Source organism: Procambarus clarkii, chromosome 23 (assembly GCF_040958095.1).
Source record: "Procambarus clarkii isolate CNS0578487 chromosome 23, FALCON_Pclarkii_2.0, whole genome shotgun sequence".
In the NCBI taxonomy this organism is placed as follows: Eukaryota; Metazoa; Arthropoda; class Malacostraca; order Decapoda; family Cambaridae; genus Procambarus; species Procambarus clarkii.
The window spans coordinates 16056826-16080970 of NC_091172.1; the positions used below are offsets into that span (position 1 = coordinate 16056826).

General features: G+C 41.4%; 1 protein-coding gene across 1 annotated transcript in view; it reads right to left on the bottom strand.

The window, feature by feature from the left end:
• LOC123764038 (LMBR1 domain-containing protein 2 homolog) overlaps positions 1–18744 on the bottom strand; it is a 31042-nt gene extending 12298 nt beyond the window's left edge. Inside the window, exons 1-9 of the mRNA XM_045751505.2 lie at positions 18697–18744; positions 17609–17679; positions 16607–16868; positions 14394–14656; positions 14020–14184; positions 13281–13491; positions 10351–10527; positions 6309–6486; positions 5082–5263 (exon numbers count right to left, since the gene is read on the bottom strand). Coding sequence (XP_045607461.1) covers positions 5082–5263; positions 6309–6486; positions 10351–10527; positions 13281–13491; positions 14020–14184; positions 14394–14656; positions 16607–16780 — 1350 coding nt within the window. The 5' untranslated portion in view covers positions 16781–16868; positions 17609–17679; positions 18697–18744. The remainder of the gene's footprint in view (positions 1–5081; positions 5264–6308; positions 6487–10350; positions 10528–13280; positions 13492–14019; positions 14185–14393; positions 14657–16606; positions 16869–17608; positions 17680–18696) is intronic.
• Positions 18745–24145: the final 5401 nt, after the last annotated feature.

Genomic DNA, 24145 nt, shown 5'->3' on the forward strand with positions numbered 1-24145 from the left:
TTGGATACACAGCAAGGAGTTAGCAGGTGATAGCGTTTCAGAGGCCATCATTTGTGAAAAGGCAAGAAAATTGCATGAAGATCTTATAAAGAAAACCCCTGGAACGAGTGATGCAAGAAGCGAAAGAGTTTAAGGCGAGCAGGGGATGGTTTGAGTAATTTAGAAAAAGAAGTGGCAATCATAGTGTTGTGAGGCATGGGGAGGCTGCTAGCTCAGACAAACCAGCAGCTGAAAGATTCATTGGCAAATTTAAAGATTTTGTCAGAATGAGACATACCTACCGCAACAAGTGTTTAATTGTGACGAGACAGGGCTATTCTGGAAAAGATTGCCGAGCAAAACATACATTACCAAGGAGGAGAAGTCATTGCCTGGACACAAGCCTACGAAAGATCGGTCTACTCTTGTGTTGTGTGGTAATGCGAGTGGCGATTTGAAAATTAACCCTTGCTTGTGTATCATTCCAAAAATCCAAGGGTTTTTAAAAAATATAATGTGCAGAAACACAAAATGTGTGTGATGTAGAAGGCTAATGCTAAGGCATGGGTGACTAGGCAATTGTTTACGGAGTGGGTGAATGAGGTGGTGTGTCTTGCCATCAAAAAATATTTGCAGAACAGTTTGCCACTCAAGGCCCTGCTTCTCCTCGACAATGCTCCTGCCCATCCTCCAGGCTTGGAGGATTCATTGATGGAGGAATTTAGCTTTGTTACAATAAAGTTCCTTCCTCCCAACACCACTCCTCTACTTCAGCCTATAGACCAGAAAATCATTGCCAATTTTAAGAAACTTTATGAAAGGGCACTTTTCCGGAGATGTGTCAAAGTGTCAGATGCCACACAACTCGCCTTCAAAGAGTTCTGGAAAAAACATTTTAACATTTGTGGTGCTTTAAAACTTGTAGACAAAGTCTGGCAAGAAGTGACTGTAAGAACCATGATCTCTAGCTGGAGAAAATTGTGGCCTGAATGTGTTGCAGAACGAGACTTTGAGGGGTTTGAGCCTGAACCTGAAGTGCCTCTTGTTGAGGAAATTGTTTCTCTGGGTTGGCAATAGGGTTTGGAGATGGATGATGCTGATGTGGAGGAGTTGGTGGAAGAAAACAATGAAGAACTGATCACCGAAGAACTCCAAGCCCTTCAAAAGGAGCAGCAAGAAGAGGCAGCTGAGGAAATTTCTTCAGGGGAGGATGTGCCAGTACCGAATGTCCCTTCCTCAACAATTAAGAAAATGTGTGCAGCATGGGAAGAACTACAAACGTTTGCTGAAACGACTCACCCCAAATCAAGCTGCAGTAAGCCTTTGCCTTAACCTATTCAATGATACTGATGCATCACTACAGACAAATGTTAAAACGAAGGCAAAAACAAGCGACTTGACAAATTTTTAGTGAGACAAACAAGCACTGAACCACAACCTAGTGGTGATATGCAGGCAAAACGTAGGAGAGAGAGTACCCCAGAGAAAACATCACTGCCTGATGTGATAATGGAAGGGGACTCCCCTTCCAAACAGTAACACCTCTCCTCCTTCCCCCTCATCACCATGTTCCATATGCCATCAAGCGTCCTCCATAAAGGTAAGATAACCATATGTACAGTATTGTAGTTAGAAAAAAAATTGTATTCAGTATAAAATGTATTTGTAGGTTAATATTTTGGAGGGTGAGGAACGGATTAATTCAATTCCCTTTATTTCTTATGGGAAAAATCGCTTCGACTTACGATCCGTCTCTGGGAATGGATTACCATCATAAGTCGAGGCCCCACTGTATATACATGCCTCACCTGTGACAGGAAAAAAATGTTTTTTTTTTTTAAACAGCGCCATCTGTTGGACGTAAGAGCAACACACGCTGTAATCTTCGAAACTTCTTCACCAATTGCTTTGAAATTTTGACAAAACGTTCCATTCGAACACGCGCGTGTTTTTATATACTGTACCTACTATATAGATGCCACACCTGTGACAGGTAAAAACATGATTTTTTTTTTAAAAACAGTGCCATCTGTTACATGTTAATAGCAACACACACTGTACTAAATATGTTACGATTCCATTTCAATGTTTCCAATTGCATTGATAAATTTAATTTTCATAGATTTCGATTTATTTTAAATTTGATTAAATTATTTTGAGTGACATTGCATTGGAATTGAGCTGTGTTGTTTACTATGCTGTTCATTTCGTTAGTTTATTTATTTTTTCATTTCATTTTTTTAACAGTTCTACTTATTTTTCAGTGATGGGAACATCAGATCATTGGATGTTCCCATTTTTCTGATGGGAACATCAGATCATTTGGGAACTCACTGGACGAAGGAGTGGGGAATGGTGGGGAAGACGAGGGGATGGGAGTGGGGAAAGGTGGGGGAGGACGAGGGGATGGGAGTGGAGAAAGGTGGGGGAGGACGAGGGGACGAGAGTAGGGGATGGTGGAGAGGATGAGGGGACAGGGTGGGGGGTAATGACAGGGAGAACGAGGGGACAGAGAGTGGGAGAATGTTGGGGATGAGGGGACGAGGAAGTGGAGAATGGTGGGGAGGATAAGGGAACAGTCAAGTGGGAGATGCTGGGGAGGACGAGAGGATGGGGAAAGGAGGTAATGGTGGAGAGGACGAGGGGACGGGGGTCCCCTCGTCCCCTCTCAGCAATGCACATGCATTGCTGAGCCACAGCAACACATGGCTGGGTATACAGTTAGTATACAATAAAAATCTACTTGCATCTTGGTGCTTCTCTATATTTCTATAAATTCTTCATGTTCCTCACTACCAAATACAGTGGTACCTCGCATAACGAATTTAATCCGTTCCATGTTCGTCATGTGAAACGGACGTCATACAAAACGAGTGTCCCCCCATGTAACCAGTGTGATGCACTGTGTTTATTGTGAAATTTCCCCAGAGTGCATGACATCAAATGTTCCCCAAAATAAAATTTTTCTTTGTAAAATGATAAATTACCGTCCCTGAACATGTCTATGTAAAAATAATTACCAAATTCCACTTACTTTAGCTGTGAGGGCGTGGACAAGGTGCGCTGTGACGTCATCAGGGCCTGGTCGCCCGTGTGTGAAGCTCCCAGACACGGTCGCGCAGGCCATTCAAGCACCGCGTGTTGCCACAAATATATTTTCAAATATTTTTTCTATGCATTTCCAATGCGGTTTTATTTGTTTCATTTATCGTATATGATGCATATTTGTGACCTTTACAATATGTATACAGTAGAATGTTCATAATTTTCCATGAAACTGTGATACATGTGTCAGTAATGTGTCCACAATAAATGTTTATTGTCACAATATTACGTGGTAAAAATTCACTAATATTACAATATGTACAGTTTCACATACTATTTACACAGTAACACACTGTATTACACACTCAGTACTTTGGAGGTGCATAATAGTCAACGAAGTAGTCCATGGTACACAGCGCGACTTTGCTCTCCTTGCACCAGCTACAGATAGATTTTTGCTTCCTGTTTCATCGTTATGTGTGCTTGCAAATAACGCACTTGCGTGCACCCTTGGCTTTAGTACTTGTAGGTGGTATGTAGCCAAGCTTGTAAAGCATAAAGTAGTATTGAAACGATTATAGGAAAAGCTCAATTTGTAAGGTAGTCTTGAAAAGATCGCTTTGTAAGGTCCCACACAGGAAGAGATTCAGCTAGCCTCAAAGAGTGTCCATCAGTCAGGAAGAGATTCAGCTAGCCTCAAAGAGTGTCCATCAGTCAGGAAAAGATTTAGGTATTCTTGAAAATATCAATGAACACCACCACCATGGAAGCCGCTAACACTGTTAATCTATGCTACTTGTATCAGATGCATCATCACTGAACGCAGAAAACGATTCATCTACGTATCATCTATATACATTAGAGATGGCAAGGGTGGGGCTCAGAGCTACACCTGGATACGCTTGCTGTATCATCCTCATAGGTGCTGTATCACTGGCATCCGACCGTTGTGTTAAGCCCTTATTGCGCCTAGCTTCACCAATGTTATGACCCTTATGTTCTTCAAACAAAAGGGTCTGAATTGCACCGACTGAGCACAGTCTTTCAACACCGTGTGGGACAGGTGTTTGAGAGCCAGAGGCACGTGTGCCACAAATGGTTGCTCACGCAGTACTAACCCAGCCAGCAGCCCTTGTCTTTCATATTCGTTATGGCAAAAGGTTCGTTCAGTTTTTGTTGGGTAGGCTGCTCCATTATGACAATCTTTCTTTGTTTCAAATGTGTTCCATTTGTTTTGTATTTGTCACTTACGTCTCAATAATGGAGCAGCCTACCCGACAAACACTGAACGAACCTTTATGACATTTGTCCATTTTTCAAATTGTTTCAACAGTTCTTTTATTTTTCGTTTCTTTTTTTTTTTTTTAAGAAACATGGAGCAGCCAACCTGTAGACCACCGAACGAACCTTTTTGACATTTGTACTGGTTTTCAAAATTCTTCATTCTTTTTATTATTTACGTTTTTTGTATGTAAGAAACATGGAGCAGCCTACCTGCCGACAACCGAACGAACCTTTTGCTATAAGGCAAATGAAAAATAAATATTGAACACATTTGAAGAAAGGAAAATGTCATAATGGTTTATTCAGTGTATGTAAGGTAGGCTTCTCCATTATTGAGACGCAAATGACATAAAAAAACAAATGGAACACATTTGAAACAAAGAAAGATTGTTATAATGGAGCAGCCTACCTGCCGAACACCGAACGAACCTTTTTGACATTTGTTGTATATCAGACATTTCATTTCTTTTTTCCTACAAAAACGTCAATGCTTTGCAACATCTCAGTAGTCACCCTTTTATATCCCAGCATCATTAGCATCTTTAAACAAGAACAACATAATTTATGTGCATCGTCGGAGGCGTCTAAGAATGTGCAAGAAGCAGCGCGACCCCACCATGTGGTGTTGACGTTACTCAAACCAGCGTTCGTCATAAGGGACGATTTGACGCCGATCGGGCCGTTCGTTACCCAAAATATTCGTCTTTTGGGGCAATCGTTATGCGAGGTACCACTGTATTTTCTTGAGCATGTTATAAAATTAAATCACTTACCTCAATTGTAAAGTAATCATAATTAGTCTTGGCAAGGTTGACAAACACTGCAAATAGAGAGATGGTTGGGTTGGTGCTGAAGAACGTCAACTCCGACCACACCACCACCACTGACACTAGTGCAAAGCACACAGCAAGGGCACGTAGGAGGTAGCCTCTCACACGGCACCGCCAAAGCCATTCTTGAAAATATAACAAAACAAAAACAAATTATTCCTCAGTGAAGTAAGAAAAATCATTTTAGAAGTCTTCTTAATTTTGAAGAGTCCCACATATTATACTAAGGATTGCTATAACTAAATGAAATCATGGCCATTTCTTATGTCATTCACACTATGTAACATCATGGATAAACAAGGAGGCCATGATGAGTTTACATCATAAGAGAATCTAAAGGAATCAGAAAGATACATAGATTTAGGAGTGGATATAATTCTAACACCAGAGGCACACATAAATATGGTAACATCAGCAGCATTTGGGGAGCTGGCAAACATTAGAATGGCCTTTAAAATCCTAAATAAGGATTTTTATTTCTTGTTAAGCCAATCTACACAGTAGACTGAAATATGCAGCACCCATCTGGAATCAGCATGTTGTGAAGCACAAAACCAAATTTGAGAAAGTGCACAGGTATGAAACAAGATTAATGCTGGAAAAAAAAGTTAAGCTATGAGGATAGGTTAGGAAAACAAAATCTCACAACCCTCTAGGAGAAAATAAACAAAATATACATCACAATATATTAGATATTGAGAGGAATAGTCATGATATAAATGGACAGCCTCTGAGTTGAGAGGAAGTTGAACATGAGGACACAAGTGGATGCTGGGAATGCAAGAGAGTCGAAGAAATGTTAGGAAATACAGTACAGTATGTACTTGTATCATGTATGGGTGATCAACAAGTGGAAGCCACTTCCATCCACATCTTTAAGGCCAAATTTAACAAAGAATTAAAACATCAGGAAAAATAAATTATAACTCAGCAAGTATTACAAAGCTATTAGGCAGGAGATAAAGACCTAGATCTCACTCCCTATAGTCAATGTCAGGTATGTACTAATAGGTAAGCACAAATTCTTAAGTCAAAACTATATATGGCATGGCCCATAAATACAGCATTTGCTACACAGGAAAAAGCCTTACACAGAATTCAGAGAACAAAGCAATATCTATTATTAGACATATACATATACATATATATACTAAAGTTGTAAAATATTACCCATTGTTGGTGTATATACGTATGATATGATGTAATGTCTACGAGGTGGTGTGGAGTGCTTGAAGGAGGTATCATGGGAGATTGCATTGCGGTGTGTGTCTTCTAATGCCATAATTTTCTCCACCAGCAACACCCACTGTGTTTCTACACGCCGCTGATTTTGTAGTGCCTTGATCAGCTGTTTTATAATAAGTTATTAATTCCAGTCTCATACAGAATCTTTTATAAAATTGAACATAACTTAAAAGGATAAAGACTACAAGAATATTAAATACACTATGTCAACAAACAGTAATGCACATTTGTACATAGGAAGAGATGCTCATGCACAATATTCACAAGTGGTTTAGAGTCCATATGTGAAGATACAAAATTTAACTCAACAAGGTATGTTGATATGGTATAAAAGAGGGGCTGGATTTAAGAGATCCGAGTCATATAAAGAAGAGAAAGGAGAGATGAGATGTTTTGACAAAATTCAAATGCATCAGAGTATGAAATGTATCTCAACTTTCTCAGGCCAGAAATTGAAAGAAGAGGATACAGTTTGATTATTAAATGGTTAGAAATCATGTTCCAATTTACTGCATATACATCTTTGTTGACTTCTTTCCTCTAATATCTTTCCAATTGTAGAATCTTTTCTAAAACATTGTAAATACAGCACTGTATTCAATCTTGAATAAGCATCCAAAATATGTCAGAAATAATTTCACATGCTGATTTAAATACTGTATTATACAAGCAGCTGCTAATGACAGGAAAGACGACTGCCCTTGACAAGTTCAGCCAAATGAGACAAAGTGAAAGAACATGAAAAGTCAGAATAGGTCCAAGTACAGTAACAGGAATAAAAAAAAACAGCGTTGAATGTAATGAAATGCCATTTTCTGGGTGAAACCCGGAGGCTCCCCGGAGCTATCAAGGCTGAATGGATATGTATAACTTTCTGGCATCAGTCAATGGCATAGAGTTCTTGCCTACCGGGGACCACAAGCCAGAACTTGGCCCCCTCAGAGAGGTGCGAGGAGCAATGGCCTATAGAAACCCCCATGTGGCTGGGAGCATTCTATGTCTGCCATTGATTGGGTCTGATACCCAGAAAGGTAGGTGTCCTAAAACAAACCCCTATTCTGGTGAAACTATTGCTACCGAAAGCCGAACGAGTAGAAAGAACTCCTCAAACGCAAATTAGCAAACAAGCGTGACATCATCATGTCGCCGTGCCACCGTCTGCACAACGCGCCACCGTCTTTTCCTTCCCCCCCCCCCTCTGAAGGGGGAGGCGGAAGGGAAAGCCCCAGACCCTCCACACTGGTGATCCAACTGGCAGTTTTTAGGCTGGATGTCAAAATATGCAAAAAACACCGCCGACCGGAGGGAGGGAGGGAGGGAGGCACAAGACCCAAGCGGGGCTAACGGGGCCAAGGCCCCCCCCCCCACCAGTAAACCCCTCCCCAGCCCCGGGAACCTCCACGACAGGACCCGGGGCCGAGCCGTCCCCCCAAAGCCCTGGCCTCAGAAGAAAAAGCCGGGGCAGCCGTGAAAACACTAAGGAAGGGAGTTCACTGGTCAGACCCATACGCCACGGCTGGAGGAACAGGCTCGAATGCCTCCGCCACCACCCCGGAAGAGGGCACCTCCGAGACCGCCCAAGTCTCAACGCCAACTAGACCCTGCCCCAACTCCGAAACCCTCAGATGTGTCAATGCCGGAAGCATGGGGGGAAGGAACCAAATGCACAACAGAATGGGAAGAACCAGGAGAGGCGGACAGAACCAGAGCCGAGGCGACTCCTACCCCTAAGTCCAGGTCCCTAGAACCAAAACGAGGCAGTCTCGGGGCATCCGGGGCCGCAACCAACCTAATGTGCTGCACCAACCGAACCGAGCATGCAACGCAGCAGCTGCCTACACCACATATCATGTTCAGTAGCTTGGGTGAACTGGAGCACGTACAGACAAGAAACGTCGCACGACTCTAGGTCAAAAGAATCACCGACTCAACAGGCAGAATGGCGGAGGCACAACCGGTGAGTGTCGCCCTGAGACATAGGGACAGAGCAACCTTCAATTTCGCAAGAAGCGAGAGAGGACTCAAGGGTCACATCCATCAGACCACGGGAGCCCCTGTGGGGTTTCCTAGGGCCCTTGGCCTTGGTTAGACGCTACGGAAAGCCCAAGCAGGGTACTGCGAATCAGTGTCAAATTTTACCAAATGAACTTCTAAAAGCTGAACCCCTGGGACGTGCCTACTCATGGGGGCTTAGCAAGGGGGTACCACCAACACACTGAAGAAAATACACACCGACCCCAACAACAGAGGGGAAGAGGACAAGACAGACCCCCCCCCCTCCACCAGGCAGGAACAAACAAAAACAAAAGGAAAACCCCGCAAGAGGACAACGTACCCAGGCAGAACAGAGCCGGCAGCTATAATAGATGATAACTAGCTGTGCAGTACCCCACGCCCCTACCAGTGACGAACATGAGACAAACAGGGGCAACAAAACCCCAGCTGACCCCAAGGGCAGCCAAGTACCGAGCAGTAAAGGACACAGCGAAGGAAGATCCCAAGGTGACTTATGGAAGGAGGCCCCAAGGGCAGTAGTTACTGAGCACCTAGGGCAGGGAATCCTAGGCGCATGTAGCCCGAGTACCACGGAATATTTCTCTTGTCTCACACACCACCTGTAAAGACAGTCCACACCACAAGGCACAAAACTGAGACCAAACAGGAGCCAGAGGCACACGACTTCTCCAGAATCGCATCAGCCAAGAACTGCCAGTTGGATCGCCGGCATGGAGGGTCTGGGGCTCCCCCTTTCCCCTCCCGGGGAGGGAAGGGGTTGCGCAGACAGCAGTGCAGCGACGTGATGATGTCATGCTTGTTTGCTAATTTTCGTTTGGGGAGTTCTGTCCACTCATTCAGCTTTCAGTAGCAATAGTTTCACCAGAATAGGGGTTTGTTTTGGGACACCTACTTTTCTGGTGTCAGACATAATTGATGGCAGACATAGAATGCTCCCAACCATATGGGAGTTTCTATAGGCTATTGCTCCTTGCTCCTCTCTGAGGGAGGCCAGGTTCTGGCTCGTGGTCCCTGGTAGGCAAGAACTCCATACACATTGACTGATGCCAGAAAGTTATACATATCCTTTCAGCCTGGATAGCTCCAGGGAGCTGACGGGGCTTCCTCAGAAACCAGTACTGCATTTATTGAAAGGGTGGCAAAATCAAGTGGCACAATAGTATAAGTTTATTTATGAAAAATTCTCAACTCTAATACTTCCACAGGCAACTATGATCAAATTATTTACTATTTATTTAAAATGCTGTCTTTCCATTGACAAAAGTTCATTAAATTTGAATGATCAAACATATTTTTATTTTTGGAAATAAGTTGGACTGTGACCTGTTTTTGATAAAAAGGAAATTGCACTAGTATGAGGAAAGTGTTGGAAGTTAGAATAAAACTGATTTAAGCCGAATACTGTACATAATTCAGCTGTACTGTACTGCACACGCTAAGAAGGCATGTGCTCACATCTGGACTAATGCATCCAAACATGGAGACTTCACCCTCAAAAGAACATAGCTACTTTGGAAAATGTTCAATGCAGAGTGAAAATATCATTCCTCATAACATAAAAAGAAAAAAATGCCTCTTCACCCATAGGATAATAAACCCAAGGAATCACCTACCCACCAAAGCCATAAATGCCAAGAGAGTACTTCAGCTTAAAATCGAGTTGAAAAAATATCCTCAGGAATAATGAGAGGTTCTATTGAGAAGCTGATGGCTTCCTGTCTCTGGTCTCTTGGCCTCTTGAGGCCAAGAAGGAGGTAGACCTCAAATTCAAATAAACGTGTGTACTTGTCTAGCTCTTTTCAAAACTAGTCTCTTTATTCACTAAAAGTAACTTAAAAGCTTATTTAAGCTTAATATTCTCCATCTAATTTCCATATTGTTAAACTTCATAAACTAACTCATAAATTTAACATAAATTAACATTCACATTACCATCTTGAATTTTACACACCTGTTTGTGTAACCTGACCAACGCCTTTTCAGAGGGTACATCGGCATGAGGCGAGTCTAGTGGAGCCTGCCGGATAACACGATCTAACAGCTCTGTTGGGATTTTGTTCTCAATGACATCCATATGAGAACGAAGAGGGTGCCCTGGTCCAACACTTCCTCCAAGGGCACGCATGCTCTGTAAATACATCTGTTTCATCAAATCATGAACTAAGGCATCAGTACTAAGTCAAATTTATTATTATTCACATCTTTACTCAATAAGTATGTTACACCAATTACTGTAATATTGCATCGCTGCTCTAACTTGCACTTAAAAAAAAATTAAATAAATAAATAAATAAATAATATATATAGTAAATATAATATATAAATAAAAATATATACATAATATATAAGTACATTATATACAGTGTGTGTATATATATATATATATATATATATATATATGTCGTACCTAGTAGCCAGAACGCACTTCTCAGCCGAGTATGCAAGTCCAAATTTGCCTAATAAGCCAAGTTTTCATGAATTAATTGTTTTTCGACTACCTAACCTAACCTAACCTAACTTTTTCGACTACCTAACCAAACCTAACCTATAAAGATAGGTTAGGTTAGGTTAGGTAGGGTTGGTTAGGTTCAGTCATATATCTACGTTAATTTTAACTCCAATAAAAAAAAATTGACCTCATACATAATGAAATGGGTAGCTTTATCATTTCATAAGAAAAAAATTAGAGAAAATATATTAATTCAGGAAAACTAGGCTTATTAGGCAAATCGGGCCTTGAATAGTAGGCCGAGAAGTGCGTTCTGGCTACTAGGTACGACATTATATATATATATATATATATATATATATATATATGTCGTACCTAGTAGCCAGAACGCACTTGTCAGCCTACTATGCATGGCCAAATTTGCCTAATAGGCCAAGTTTTCATGAATTAATTGTTTTTCGACTACCTAACCTACCTAACCTAACCTAACCTAACTTTTTCGGCTACCTAACCTAACCTAACCTATAAAGATAGATTAGGTTAGGTTAGGTAGGGTTGGTTAGGTTCGGTCATATATCTACGTTAATTTTAACTCCAATAAAAAAAAATTGACCTCATACATTATGAAATGGGTAGCTTTATCATTTCATAAGAAAAAAAATAGAGAAAATATATTAATTAAGGAAAACTTGGCTTATTAGGCAAATTTGGTCTTGCATAGTAGGCTGAGAAGTGCGTTCTGGCTACTAGGTACGACATATATATATATATATATGTCGTACCAAGTAGCCAGAACGCACTTCTCAGCCTACTATGCAAGGCCCGATTTGCCTAATAAGCCAAGTTTTCCTGAATTAATACATTTTCTCTTAATTTTTTTCTTATGAAATGATAAAGCTACCCATTTCATTATGTATGAGGTCAATTTTTTTTTATTGGAGTTAAAATTAACGTAGATATATGACCGAACCTAACCAACCATACCTAACCTAACCTAACCTAACCTATCTTTATAGGTTAGGTTAGGTAGCCAAAAAAGTTAGGTTAGGTAGGTTAGGTAGTCGAAAACCAATTAATTCATGAAAACTTGGCTTATTAGGAAAATCGGGCCTTGCATAGTAGGCTGAGAAGTGCGTTCTGGCTACTAGGTACGACATATATATATATAATATATGTATGTCGTACCTAGTAGCCAGAACGCACTTCTCGGCCTACTATGCAAGGCCCGATTTGCCTAATAGGCCGAGTGATTTTCCTTATAAATGATTGTCAGACTGTCATGCCAAGAGAGATTTCGTGATTTACACTCAAAATATTTCTTATGTTTTTCTTCACTGTCGAGGGTAGTTGAAAAATCAACTCTCCAAAGTTCATTTTCACTCTATATTTATGGTCTGACGCCTTGGAAAATGTTTCGCAAGGCACTCCTTATATTTTCAAAGACAAGTTTTACATGCTCTGCCAAGGTTTATATTCGCCTAGGTGAGGTGATGCAGGACATGCTTGAGATGAACAAGTATATGAATGACATATGGGTATAAAGGCTTTTGCATGTTCTATGCTCTTGCTTCAAATGTTTCTGTGTTGGTTCGGGGTCTTGAAGTGGGTAGACTGTAATTATGTGTAAATTGGCTGTTGATTGCTGGTTTTGCCTTTTAGATGTGTAGAGCCTCGCTGATGTCGAGTCTCCTGTTGTCGTCGTATCTATCGATAATTTCTGTGCTGCTCGTAAAGATTTCTCTGGTGACGGTCTGGTTGTGTGAGATTATATGCCCCTTGATGGAGCCCTGTTGCTTGTGCATTGTTAATCGCCTAGAGAGAGAGAGACGTTGTTGTCTTGCTTATATACCGAGATCTTTCGGGCTGACAGTCCCCAAGTGCGCATGTGAAGGCATAGACGACGTTGGTCTCTTTCAAGCCGTTCTGTTTGGTGTTAGGAGAGAGAGACAACAACGTCTCTCTCTAGGCGATTAACAATGCACGAGCAACAGGGCTCCACCAAGGAGCATATAATCTCCTTGATGGAGTAATAATATAAATAAATATATATAATTTTAATGAGAATATGACCCATGTAATGAGGTTATTTTCAATGTTTTCGGTAAATGATAAGTGATTAATTTTTTTTAAATATTTGTGGCACTACACCACTAATGTCAGTTGCATCATATAAACACAAGAGAATAATACATGCTACATGCAAAACAAAACAAAATTTATATTTTATGATGTTAAGAAATAAAGTTACATAAATTAATTAACCAAATAATACCTCAGTATACAGAACATCTATCAATAAAACTAGTGGTGAGGAAGGTAAAGCAGCCTTCTCAGTAAAACCCAAATCCTGCATCCCACAAAAGTATTTTAAAGAAAATAAATGGAAGTCTGGCATACATAAAGTACTAACTGGATAAATGATGAAGATTTACCTGTAAAAGATCATTAACTCGTTCATTGGACTCTGCTCGCTCTTGAGAAAGTTTAGCTGCTCGGAAATATGAATGGTGAAGTGTGTGGGCAATGGAGGCCGAGTACCATAAAGAGCGAGGTACCTCTACCAACCCATAACCTAACAGCAACACCAACCAGAACAAACCCCAAGTGTTAGAAGCCGATGCGGCAATGGCACGTATCTTCGCCCTGTAAAGATTTTAGAAATTATAAGATTTATTTTAGTGATTCCTATAATTGTGTATTTGTATGGTAAATAAATAAACAAATACAGTACTAGCATTACTAATAAAAAAACCCAGCGTTAAATGTAATGAAACACCATTTTCTGGGTGAGTCCCAGAGGCTACCCGGAGCTATCCAGGCTGATAGGGATAGTCCTAACTTTTGGCATCAGTCGATGTGGGTGGAGTTCTAGGCCTAGCGGGGACCACGGCCAGAACCTGGCCCCCCTCTGAGAGGCACGAGGAGCAATGGTCTATAGAAATGCAGATGTGATTTTGGAGCATTCTATATCTGTCAGTCTGGGAATCGAATCCAAGACCGATTGGTTGCAAGCTGACTGTGTTACAAGTTATAATATTTTATTTTAGCTCGTGGTCATCAATATATAATTACCTGTACCAATATTTAAAAAATTGTGCACCATAAACTTTCATCAAATTCATGCTTCATCTAACTACAATAACTTAAATGACACCATTACTTCTTACTCACCCATCAAGGCCAAGATCTGTAAGCAATATGTAAAGGAAGAGGATGCCCACGATTAGTAGGTACGACCCATAATATATGGCATTGTCAATTACAGCAGACCGCAATTTGGTTCCAACAGTGAAGTCTCCTGCTTTTGTGTAGGACTGCATCAATGGTAATATTAACCTGAAAGACATTTACAGTTAAAAATTTATACTGCCTACATACTGTATAGCTATACTTTTTGCACCATGCTCTATTCAGAGTTAAGAATAAACATTCTGTGGGACTGTTAGTTCTGTCTCAGGAATAGCTGATTTGCAAAACCAAACAGACGCTTCCTTTACAGTAATGAAATATTTAAAGATTCAGTACACTATATGAAAACACTATACCATGTTAAAAATTGTGATGTCCAATACACGATTCTCCAGAATACAGGAAACACCCCTGCAGGAACTAGACTCCACGGCTTGTGGCACTCCAGGGCAGGAGGTGCAGGGGTGGTCAGTACTGTCTCATTGCTATCATCCAGTGGTATGTTGCTCAAAGCAGCATCACTGAAGTTGGTCTCTGGCACCGAACTGCCAGCTACTGCTCTTAAGTGTTTAGTTGACATCAGTTCAACATGGTCTTGGAGACAGTTCTCGTAGATTGTCTACATATATGAGAAATAACAATAGTAAATATAAAAGTTAAACAGATCTAATTAAAAATGCAAATATTTGATTAAAATTCCTTAATTACAAAAAGACATCTAAATATAAAAAGAGCATGCAAGATATTCAATTCTGATACCCAGTTTTCCTTGTGGAATGGATATTTAATGACACAGTAAATCAAGTACAGTATTGATACTGTATCTGTCATATAGGCTGCTTCATGAACGGGATCTTAACATTGACATACAGTAATTTGTTTTTGAATAATCATTTAAAAAATTAAAAAATCACTCATTGAATATAATGAAACCCCTTTTTCTGGCGAGTCCTGAGAAGCTCTCTGAAAGAAACTTTAGTCCAGCCATGCTTTATGGAAATGCATAAAGGCCTCCAAGACTCATCCTTGCCTACTAGAACCTCTGGAGATCAGAGATTTACCCAAAGCCAAGAAAAACCTACAAAGTATAAGCATAAGGAAATAAGCAACAGCTTGGGAGAAAATTAGGTATCCTGAGGTAACAAGGTAAATAGTCACTGGCACAGGGTAAACACCTTAATCACAATGCATTTGACTGCCATCAGGTGGGAGCCCCAGGTCATCTAGGGTTCCAGGCAGCCTGCCTTCTCACTTGTAAGCCACCAAAAGCAAAGACCTCCACCAAACAAGAAGGGTGGGTTGGGCACTTGGACACCATCTGTCCAAGTGGTTGGGCACCATTCCTTTCCTCCATCCTATCCTAAATCCTTATCCTCATATCCCTTCCAAATGCTATATAGTCATAATAGCTGAGTGCTTTCTCCTGATAATTACCTTACCTCACAGAGGAAGTTGTACTTGAAGAAGGCTCAAGGAAGATAAAAACCCGATGAAACCCTTAACAGACAAGAAAAGATGGCATGGAGGGTAGAGGAGAGGGTTGGATAGTCGTGCCAGCTGATGCAGGTTAAAACTCCAGCTTTACCAAACCACTGTGGCAAGAAATAACAAACCGATGGAGAGAAAATGAGGGATAAACCTAAAGCAATGGGGTTAAATCCATAGTAGGGTCTAAGCAAACCCCCTCTATGGGGTTTGGTAAGCACAACCCCCCCATAGAGTCAAACAGGCAGGTTAAAAACAGGACAAGTACACACTCACAACCGGAGCAGAGTGGCCAGATAATTCTTGATTGAGTGGCCATACCTCATGCCTAAGAGTGAGGGGAAAAAACAACTTGGGCCCAGCAGGAGCTACAGAAGACACATGGGGAACCACATAAAACCATAACCACTGACGCAGCAAATTCTGGAGGCTAACTGCCCACAATGGCACAAACTCATAACTGACAAGGAGAAATGACTCAAACACAAACTGTACCAAATGGGAAAAACTCTAGAAATGGAAATTAGAAGATTAAACAAAGTATATATCACTAGTTACCAAGATTAATATTTCCCTTGTGCAAAACCTCTGGTAACATTTACCTTAAGTTTCCATCCCTAGATCTTTCATACCATCTTGCTAAGTTTGCTTATCTATTTGTTCTTTATTTTACAATTATTTGAGGTTTGCACCTCTATGAATGATTGCAGTTTTAATTATTAAATAGGAATAATCAATCTTGGAAGTTTTAGAACATAACTATACAATACTATAGATTAAAAATATATTAATAAAATAATTTTTCAGTCTCAGGACAGACCTTAATACATAATCTGGTAAAAACTATGGATCAATTGTCTCCCAGGATTATGAAAAATAAAGTTATATTCATGAGACATTAACAATATTTTCAGATTATACATTAATAAAGAGACAGAAGCAAACTAAGTTCTACTATATACTGTACTACTGTATACAGAACTTGAGTAATAAAACATGCATGATGAATACACTTTTACAACAATCATTCCAAATAGATACAACATACACTGTTGCTTCGCTTTGTTGAAACATGAATACTCACATTTGACACATCCAGAGGCAGAATGAAGACGATAAGCATGGAGAAGTACCAGGCTACTAGTACAGCCACTGTAACCACCAGGTGATGGCGGTACCAGTTACCATACTGAGAAAGCACCACGGCTGCCACTACGAAAGTCAAAAGGACCTCAACAACCAGAGGTCCCACTCCCATTTTGTCAGTTATATGGATCTAGGAGTCTTTTTTTTTAACTTGCTTCAATATCGCATTTTCTTATGTACATGTCACTTACATTCACAACCTAAACTGACTTTAACATTATTTGGACTAGCATGCCACAGTAATTCATTAAAATAACTTTGCATAAAGCTTACAACAAACTAAGTCAAATATAAATGTTAAAAAATGAACAGCATAATTCAAGAGATTCACCACTACACATATTTAACAAAGCATAACATTCACTATAGAAGGTCATTCATTACACGTTTTGTTTAAAAGAGTTCAGACTTTTAGTCTTAGAGCAGGACAGTTGGCTCTACATCAGTGGGTGATAAAACTATTTTCAAGCAGTGTGTTTAAGGTGTAAAAATCAATGCACTATGCTTTCACCATATTGTAGTACTAAGATGAAGTGCAAGAACCATTTAGTTCATAGTCAAGCACAAGCAAATTATAAGTTAAAAAGTCTCTCCATGAATTGCAGCTAAACTATAGCTAGTCAGTCATTCATTGCAGACTTGCAGGAAACTTAGTGTGAAAGTGCTGGGAGCAAACAAAAATTGCACATACAGTATTGTATAACGGTAACTTCAAGAATTCACAAGAAATACAGTATCAGAAGAAATGAGGTTTGGCACTAGAGCCTGAGGTCAACCCCTGCTGCTGCTGTTCCTGCTGCTGCCGAAGTTTGTCTTGTGCATTCTTCTGCATGGCTTCTAACTTCTCCAAGGTAACAGATTTCAGGGGCATGAGCTTGGGGCGGCACAATGCCAAGTAAGCCGAGTCCTCTTGGTACAATAAACCTTTACGAGGCAATACCTCCTTCAATGCCGTGGTAGTGTCTGATTCCTCTTGCATTCTAACTCAATTTCAAATTACTTTTGTTACTTCTGGAAAAAAGTCATAAATATAATAAATATAATTTTCATAAATATAATTTTCTAACTATAAATATAAGTATTATATGGGGTGACTAGATCTAAATTTTTAATTAACAAACAAAAATTCTAATATTCAAAACAGAAAAAATGTGGGTGTTGTATGTATTCTAGAAAGTTCACAAAATGCATTAGCCCACTCATCCCCACGCTACTTAACCTTACCCAACTTCTCCTACACATTACACCCTAACCCAACTGAACCAATCGGAACCTAACTCGACCTAAGCTAACACAGTCTACCGTAATGATATACAGTACTCGCCAAGTTATGCTTACACAGGTTGAGCCTCAGCTCTTTGGTCCCACCTCTCGACTGTCAATTAACTGTACAGTATTAGCTTTTTACAAGAATTAGAAAATGAAATGAAGTGCATTGTGCAATTTGACCATACCAGTGTGACACCCACTCATGATGAGTGGAATTATTAAATTAATTTCATCTAAACATGCTTTCATGGCATATCTGGATGAGCTAGGTTAGATCCAATTAGATAGGTAGACAAGGAGCTGGAAAAGGGACACTTCAACACAATACCATATACTACACTCCCCTCATTATAGTGTGCCTCTCTCCCTTGATAACACAACGGCACTCTTAGCTAATGTCATAATGTAATTTATGCTAAAAGTAACAGCTGAAGAAATACTTTAATTTTCCTGTGATAGGACATGTCAGTTAAATGGCACAGTACAATTTACAAGATTAATAGCTTCCTGTCATGCTCATTTTTATACATTACCAATACTTAAACTATAAAACCTTACTAATGAACACATAACGAAATGACCTTAGCTTCTACAGTAAATATTATGCATAATTATTCGTAAAGTTATCTGTACTCTGCGAGCAAGATTCCCACTGCACTTGGCCACGACGCGAGTCAGCAAGCGACAACGGGCTCTCCCTATACTACTGTGCATGATACAGTGGCTGTATTTGGTAGCTGAGGTGGCTACAAGTGTTACCTGAGTGCTCGGGCGCTCGGCCGGACAGGTGTTTGGTATTCCACACTGCCAACACGGCTGGCGCTTGATCAATAATGACGTCACGGGTGAGCTGTCACCGGGACACCCAGCCCTCGTACTCCACACTAACTACTCACTTACTCTACCCTATCCCCCCCTCTTCCTGATATTAAGAATTAATTGTGTCGGGGGAAAGCAGTCAGTGTATTCGTACACGTTAAGCTTTTTATCGAGGTCCCCCCTTCCCATCCCACACGGTCGAATTACTGACCATTATTAATGATGGTAACAGAGTCCATCTAATGTGGTCGCCATTTCATGTTGGCCTCCGAATGCATGATAGAGCTAATGACTTAGCCAAAGAATCTGCCTTGAAAGGAGAAACTGAGTATAATCTTGGATTGCCAATAAGCAGTCTCAGAGCAATAGTTCACCAAGAATTTTCAACAAAATCTTGTAGACCTGAATCCGGCCCCTGGGGCCGGATTCAGGAAGGTACTTACGAAGGTTTTTCCTCTTAGCTAAGAGCGTTTTCCGTCTTAGCGCCTTCGTGGCGGCTACGTCCGTATTCAATTAACTACCCTAAGTGGAAAAATCTTCGTAAGTTCATTCTTTTTTTTTTTTTGAGATATATACAAGAGTTGTTACATTCTTGTACAGCCACTAGTACGCGTAGCGTTTCGGGCAAGTCCTTAATCCTATGGTCCCTGGAATACGATCCCCTGCCGCGAAGAATCGTTTTTTCATCCAAGTACACATTTTACTGTTGCGTTAAACAGAGGCTACAGTTAAGGAATTGCGCCCAGTAAATCCTCCCCGGCCAGGATACGAACCCATGACATAGCGCTCGCGGAACGCCAGGCGAGTGTCTTACCACTACACCACGGAGACTGCTACCACTACACCACGGAGACTGCATTCCTGGATTTAAGTGTGGTTTCGACCACTCGTAGCTTTACGTAAACTGGATATAAGTCATTTTTTCTCTACTACATAACACTGGGATCGATTTATGATATTGGAACATGACCAAAATATTATAGCTGGTGAATCTAGTGAAGAGGAATCCTTCGTGTTAGTTATATATGCATTCTCTGCTTGAAACTTGAAGTAAATATGTGTTTGATGATAGTAGAATTAGTTTTATAATAGCAAGATATTATACCAGTAGTTATTAAGTAAATAAACACTGGTGAACATGAAATATGAGAGAAGGTGATGAGCCCTGCCTGATGGGATCATTTACTATCACCAAATGCCCCTGTTCACCTAGTAGTAAGGGTGTACCTTAGCTATACATACCCATTTCTAATTTATTTAGTTTGGTTTTATTTTGAAATTAAATCTGGGTGAGACATAAAATAAAAATATGCTGCACAAATGATGTTAGGTAAGGAAAAGGGTAAACATGTCAAAAACTTTATTCATTGAATACTTAAAGCTATAATTATGACTATATAGATTATTAAAAAAGAGAGAGGGAAGTAGGGGTCCAAGACCTCTTCCTGTTATACAATTTGGGTGTGGAACAAGTAATTATCAAAAGAAGGCACCATGCCGGGAAGGCTATGTAGCAGTAAGGCAGTGAGGTGAGGCAGCTACTTATTTGAGAAATGCTTATTTTATTTACCTTATAAGCTGAGGCAACTTATTTTATTTGAGGAATACTCAGCTGATTCCTCTACATTTAGCATGGAACAAATTTGTGTCCAAGACCTCTTCCAGTTACTCAATTTGGCTGTGTGTAACCAAACTAGAAGTGCTCTACAAATCAAGGGACCCAGAATGTGGAATGACCTCCCGAATCATGTCAAAGGCTGTACTTCTCTCAACCAGTTTAAGAGTTAAACCAAGTACTGCCTAATTAACTCCATGTAACCTAACTTACCTCCTAAATGTCAACCCATGTCTTGCTATTTTTTAAACAACGCTGTTCACCAATATGTGCAATTGCTGATTTATGCTATGTTAACCCCCTTTTTGTATTTTTTATTCCTTCTTTCAACACAATTTATACCTAATCCCGATTACTATTAAGTTTTAGTCTGTTTTTTTCCCCCACACCTTGCCCGAAATGCTATGAGTATTAGTGGCTTTAGGTATTGTATGTACTAGCTCTGTCTATAAATCCATCATTATGTTTGTAAATCAACTGTATGTACTTTTCCTGAATAAAATGTATTTATTATTTATTTTTTAATCAGTAAGTATTAAAAGAAGGCACCAAGCTGGGAAGGCTATGTAGCACCATTGTGTGTAACAATAAACCAATTTCTTTTTAACAAATAATGCACCTGTATGGGAAAACATATCCTGTCAGCTGTAAAAATATTGATGCAGTTATTTAAATGAAAAATATAATGAAAGAAATATTACTGGTTTATTTTTATCCTATCTTTTTGTACTGTACAGTATATCCAAGGAAGTGAAAAATTGAGACATAATGCACAATTTAATGAATGATTAGCATGGATTAGCAGTTCAAAAGAAATATGACTTGTATTACATATCAACATGAGATCTTAATGATCCATGGTCAACATGATTTAATAAGGATAATACAGTACTGTATTTGTAATAATACCAACTATAATTTAACATTTTTATTACTGATTTTTTTTATTAAGAAGATTTAGGTATACACAGCAATGTGCTGCTACCCTATTCTATATGGAATATTACACAGTGTAGATAAAAAACTAGCTATAAGTTTATCTAATACTCCCATCTCACAGGATGGTTAGAGATACTGTACATGGAATCAATTTAGAAAATACCAGCCTCAATACAAAAAACAAATCGACTCTGACTAAACAACTCTAAGCAATTTTCACAAGAGGTAAGCACTGAATCATGAAAACATTATATTATAATTACTCTTACCAGTTTCTACAAAACTCCTCTCAAACAATGTATTTTTAAACATGTTTAGGTATACACAGCAATGTGCTGCTTCCCTATTCTGTATAAAGGACTACACAGTGTAGATCAAAAACCAGCTACAAGCTCACCCAACATCCTCACCTCACAGGATGGCCAGTCATACATGGAATTAGGAGAGAACAAAATACTTAATGCTGATCTATTAGCCTCCACTGGCAAAATCTGGGTGCAGCACAAGAATATCTTCCAATATTCCTGAGTGTATGAAGTAATTACAGAGCTCAAAATACCTCATACCATTTGGTATGAAGTCACTGATAACAGGACAATCACAGATATAGTGTTGGAGAGTATGTTCTCTCAAGTAGGACTAAAAACAGATGTTTTTTTTCCACCAAGAGGGCTATAAACCCATGGAACCGCCTACCCGCTGAAGCCGTAAATGCCAAATTCCAGCTAAAAAATATCATTAAGACAATTGGTGGGCCCTTTAACAAGCTGCCGGCTTTCTGTCCTCTTCGAGGTCACTAGATAGTTAGTGGCCCTTGGGTAAATTCAGTAAATATATACAATAATTGTCAGCGCATCTTCCGAGCAACAAGGACAGCTACACAGTATCTCTTAGAATTACGTAGGTAAACAACAAATATAACATATTTGTTTACTACAATGTCGGTGCTGGCTGTAGAAGTTGAAAAAACATTGTTTTACTTCGAAATATACTAATTTTATAAGAAAATTCGACGTAAATAGGAGGCAGTAGAGCTCCAATAAGCCAGCGCTAAATCTTCAATATGAAGAATGTTGCTGCTCTCTGATTGGCCAAACGAAACACAGTAGTGACCTCTATCGGCACGCAGGTGAACCAACAATTTTCTTCCTAAGTATACCTTATTGAATCGCACCTAAGCATCTTCTTAGGGCGCACTTAGGAACCTTCGTAGCAAACCCACTTACGAAGAAATACAGAGAGCTTCCTGAATCTAGGTCCAGGACCTAGATTCTGACAAGCTTTCTAGACAAGATTCTAGAACAAGCTGGACAGACACCCACCTGGAGCCCGAACAGTCACCCACTCGGAGCCCGACCAGTCAAACACCCGGAGCCCGCCAGTTTAGTAAACCGGAGCCCGCCAGTTGAGTGAACCGGAGCCCGCCAGTTGAGTGAACTGGAACCCGTCAGTTGAGTACCTGGAGCCCGCCCCGAGCCCTACCGAGAACCCACCAAGAACCGACCGAGAACCTACCCCGAGCCCTACAGAGGTTCCTTAAGCCCGAGAGCCTATCCTGATCCCGAAAGAGCCCACCCCGACCCCTACCGAGAACCCACCCCCCCAAGCCCTACCGAGAACCCACCCCCCCAAGCCCTACCGAGAACCCACCCCCCCAAGCCCTACCGAGAACCCACCCCCCCAAGCCCTACCGAGAACCCACCCCCCCAAGCCCTACCGAGAACCCACCCCCCCAAGCCCTACCGAGAACCCACCCCCCCAAGCCCTACCGAGAACCCACCCCCCCAAGCCCTACCGAGAACCCACCCCCCCAAGCCCTACCGAGAACCCACCCCCCCAAGCCCTACCGAGAACCCACCCCCCCAAGCCCTACCGAGAACCCACCCCCCAAGCCCTACCGAGAACCCACCCCCCAAGCCCTACCAAGAATCCACCCCCCCAAGCCCTACCGAGAACCCACCCCCCCCAAGCCCTACCGAGAACCCCCCCCCCAAGCCCTTACCGAGAACCCAGCCCCAAGCCCTACCGAGAACCCAGCCCAAAGCCCTACCGAGAACCCAGCCCAAAGCCCTACCGAGAACCCAGCCCCAATACCTACCAAGAACCCACCCCCAAGCCCTACCAAGAACCAACCCAAAGCCGGACAGACACCCACCTGGAGCCCGAACAGTCACCCACCCGGAGCCCGACCAGTCAAACACCCGGAGCCCGCCAGTTTAGTAAACCGGAGCCCGCCAGTTGAGTGAACCGGAGCCTGCCAGTTGAGTGAACTGGAACCCGTCAGTTGAGTACCTGGAGCCCGCCCCGAGCCCTACCGAGAACCCACCCTGAGCCCGACCAAGAACCTACCCCGAGCCCTACAGAGGTTCCCCAAGCCCGAGAGCCTATCCCAATCCCGAAAGAGCCCACCCCGAGCCCTACCGAGAACCCACCCCCCAAGCCCTACCGAGAACCCACCCCCCAAGCCCTACCGAGAACCCACCCCCCAAGCCCTACCAAAACCCACCCCCAAGCCCTACCAAGAACCCAGCCCTAATACCTACCAAGAACCCACCCCAAGCCCTACCAAGAACCCACCCGAAGCTGGACAGACACCCACCTGGAGCCCGAACAGTCACCCACCCGGAGCCCGACCAGTCAAACACCCGGAGCCCGCCAGTTTAGTAAACCGGAGCCCGCCAGTTGAGTGAACCGGAGCCCGCCAGTTGAGTGAACTGGAACCCGTCAGTTGAGTACCTGGAGCCCGCCCCGAGCCCTACCGAGAACCCACCCTGAGCCCGACCAAGAACCTACCCCGAGCCCTACAGAGGTTCCCCAAGCCCGAGAGCCTATCCC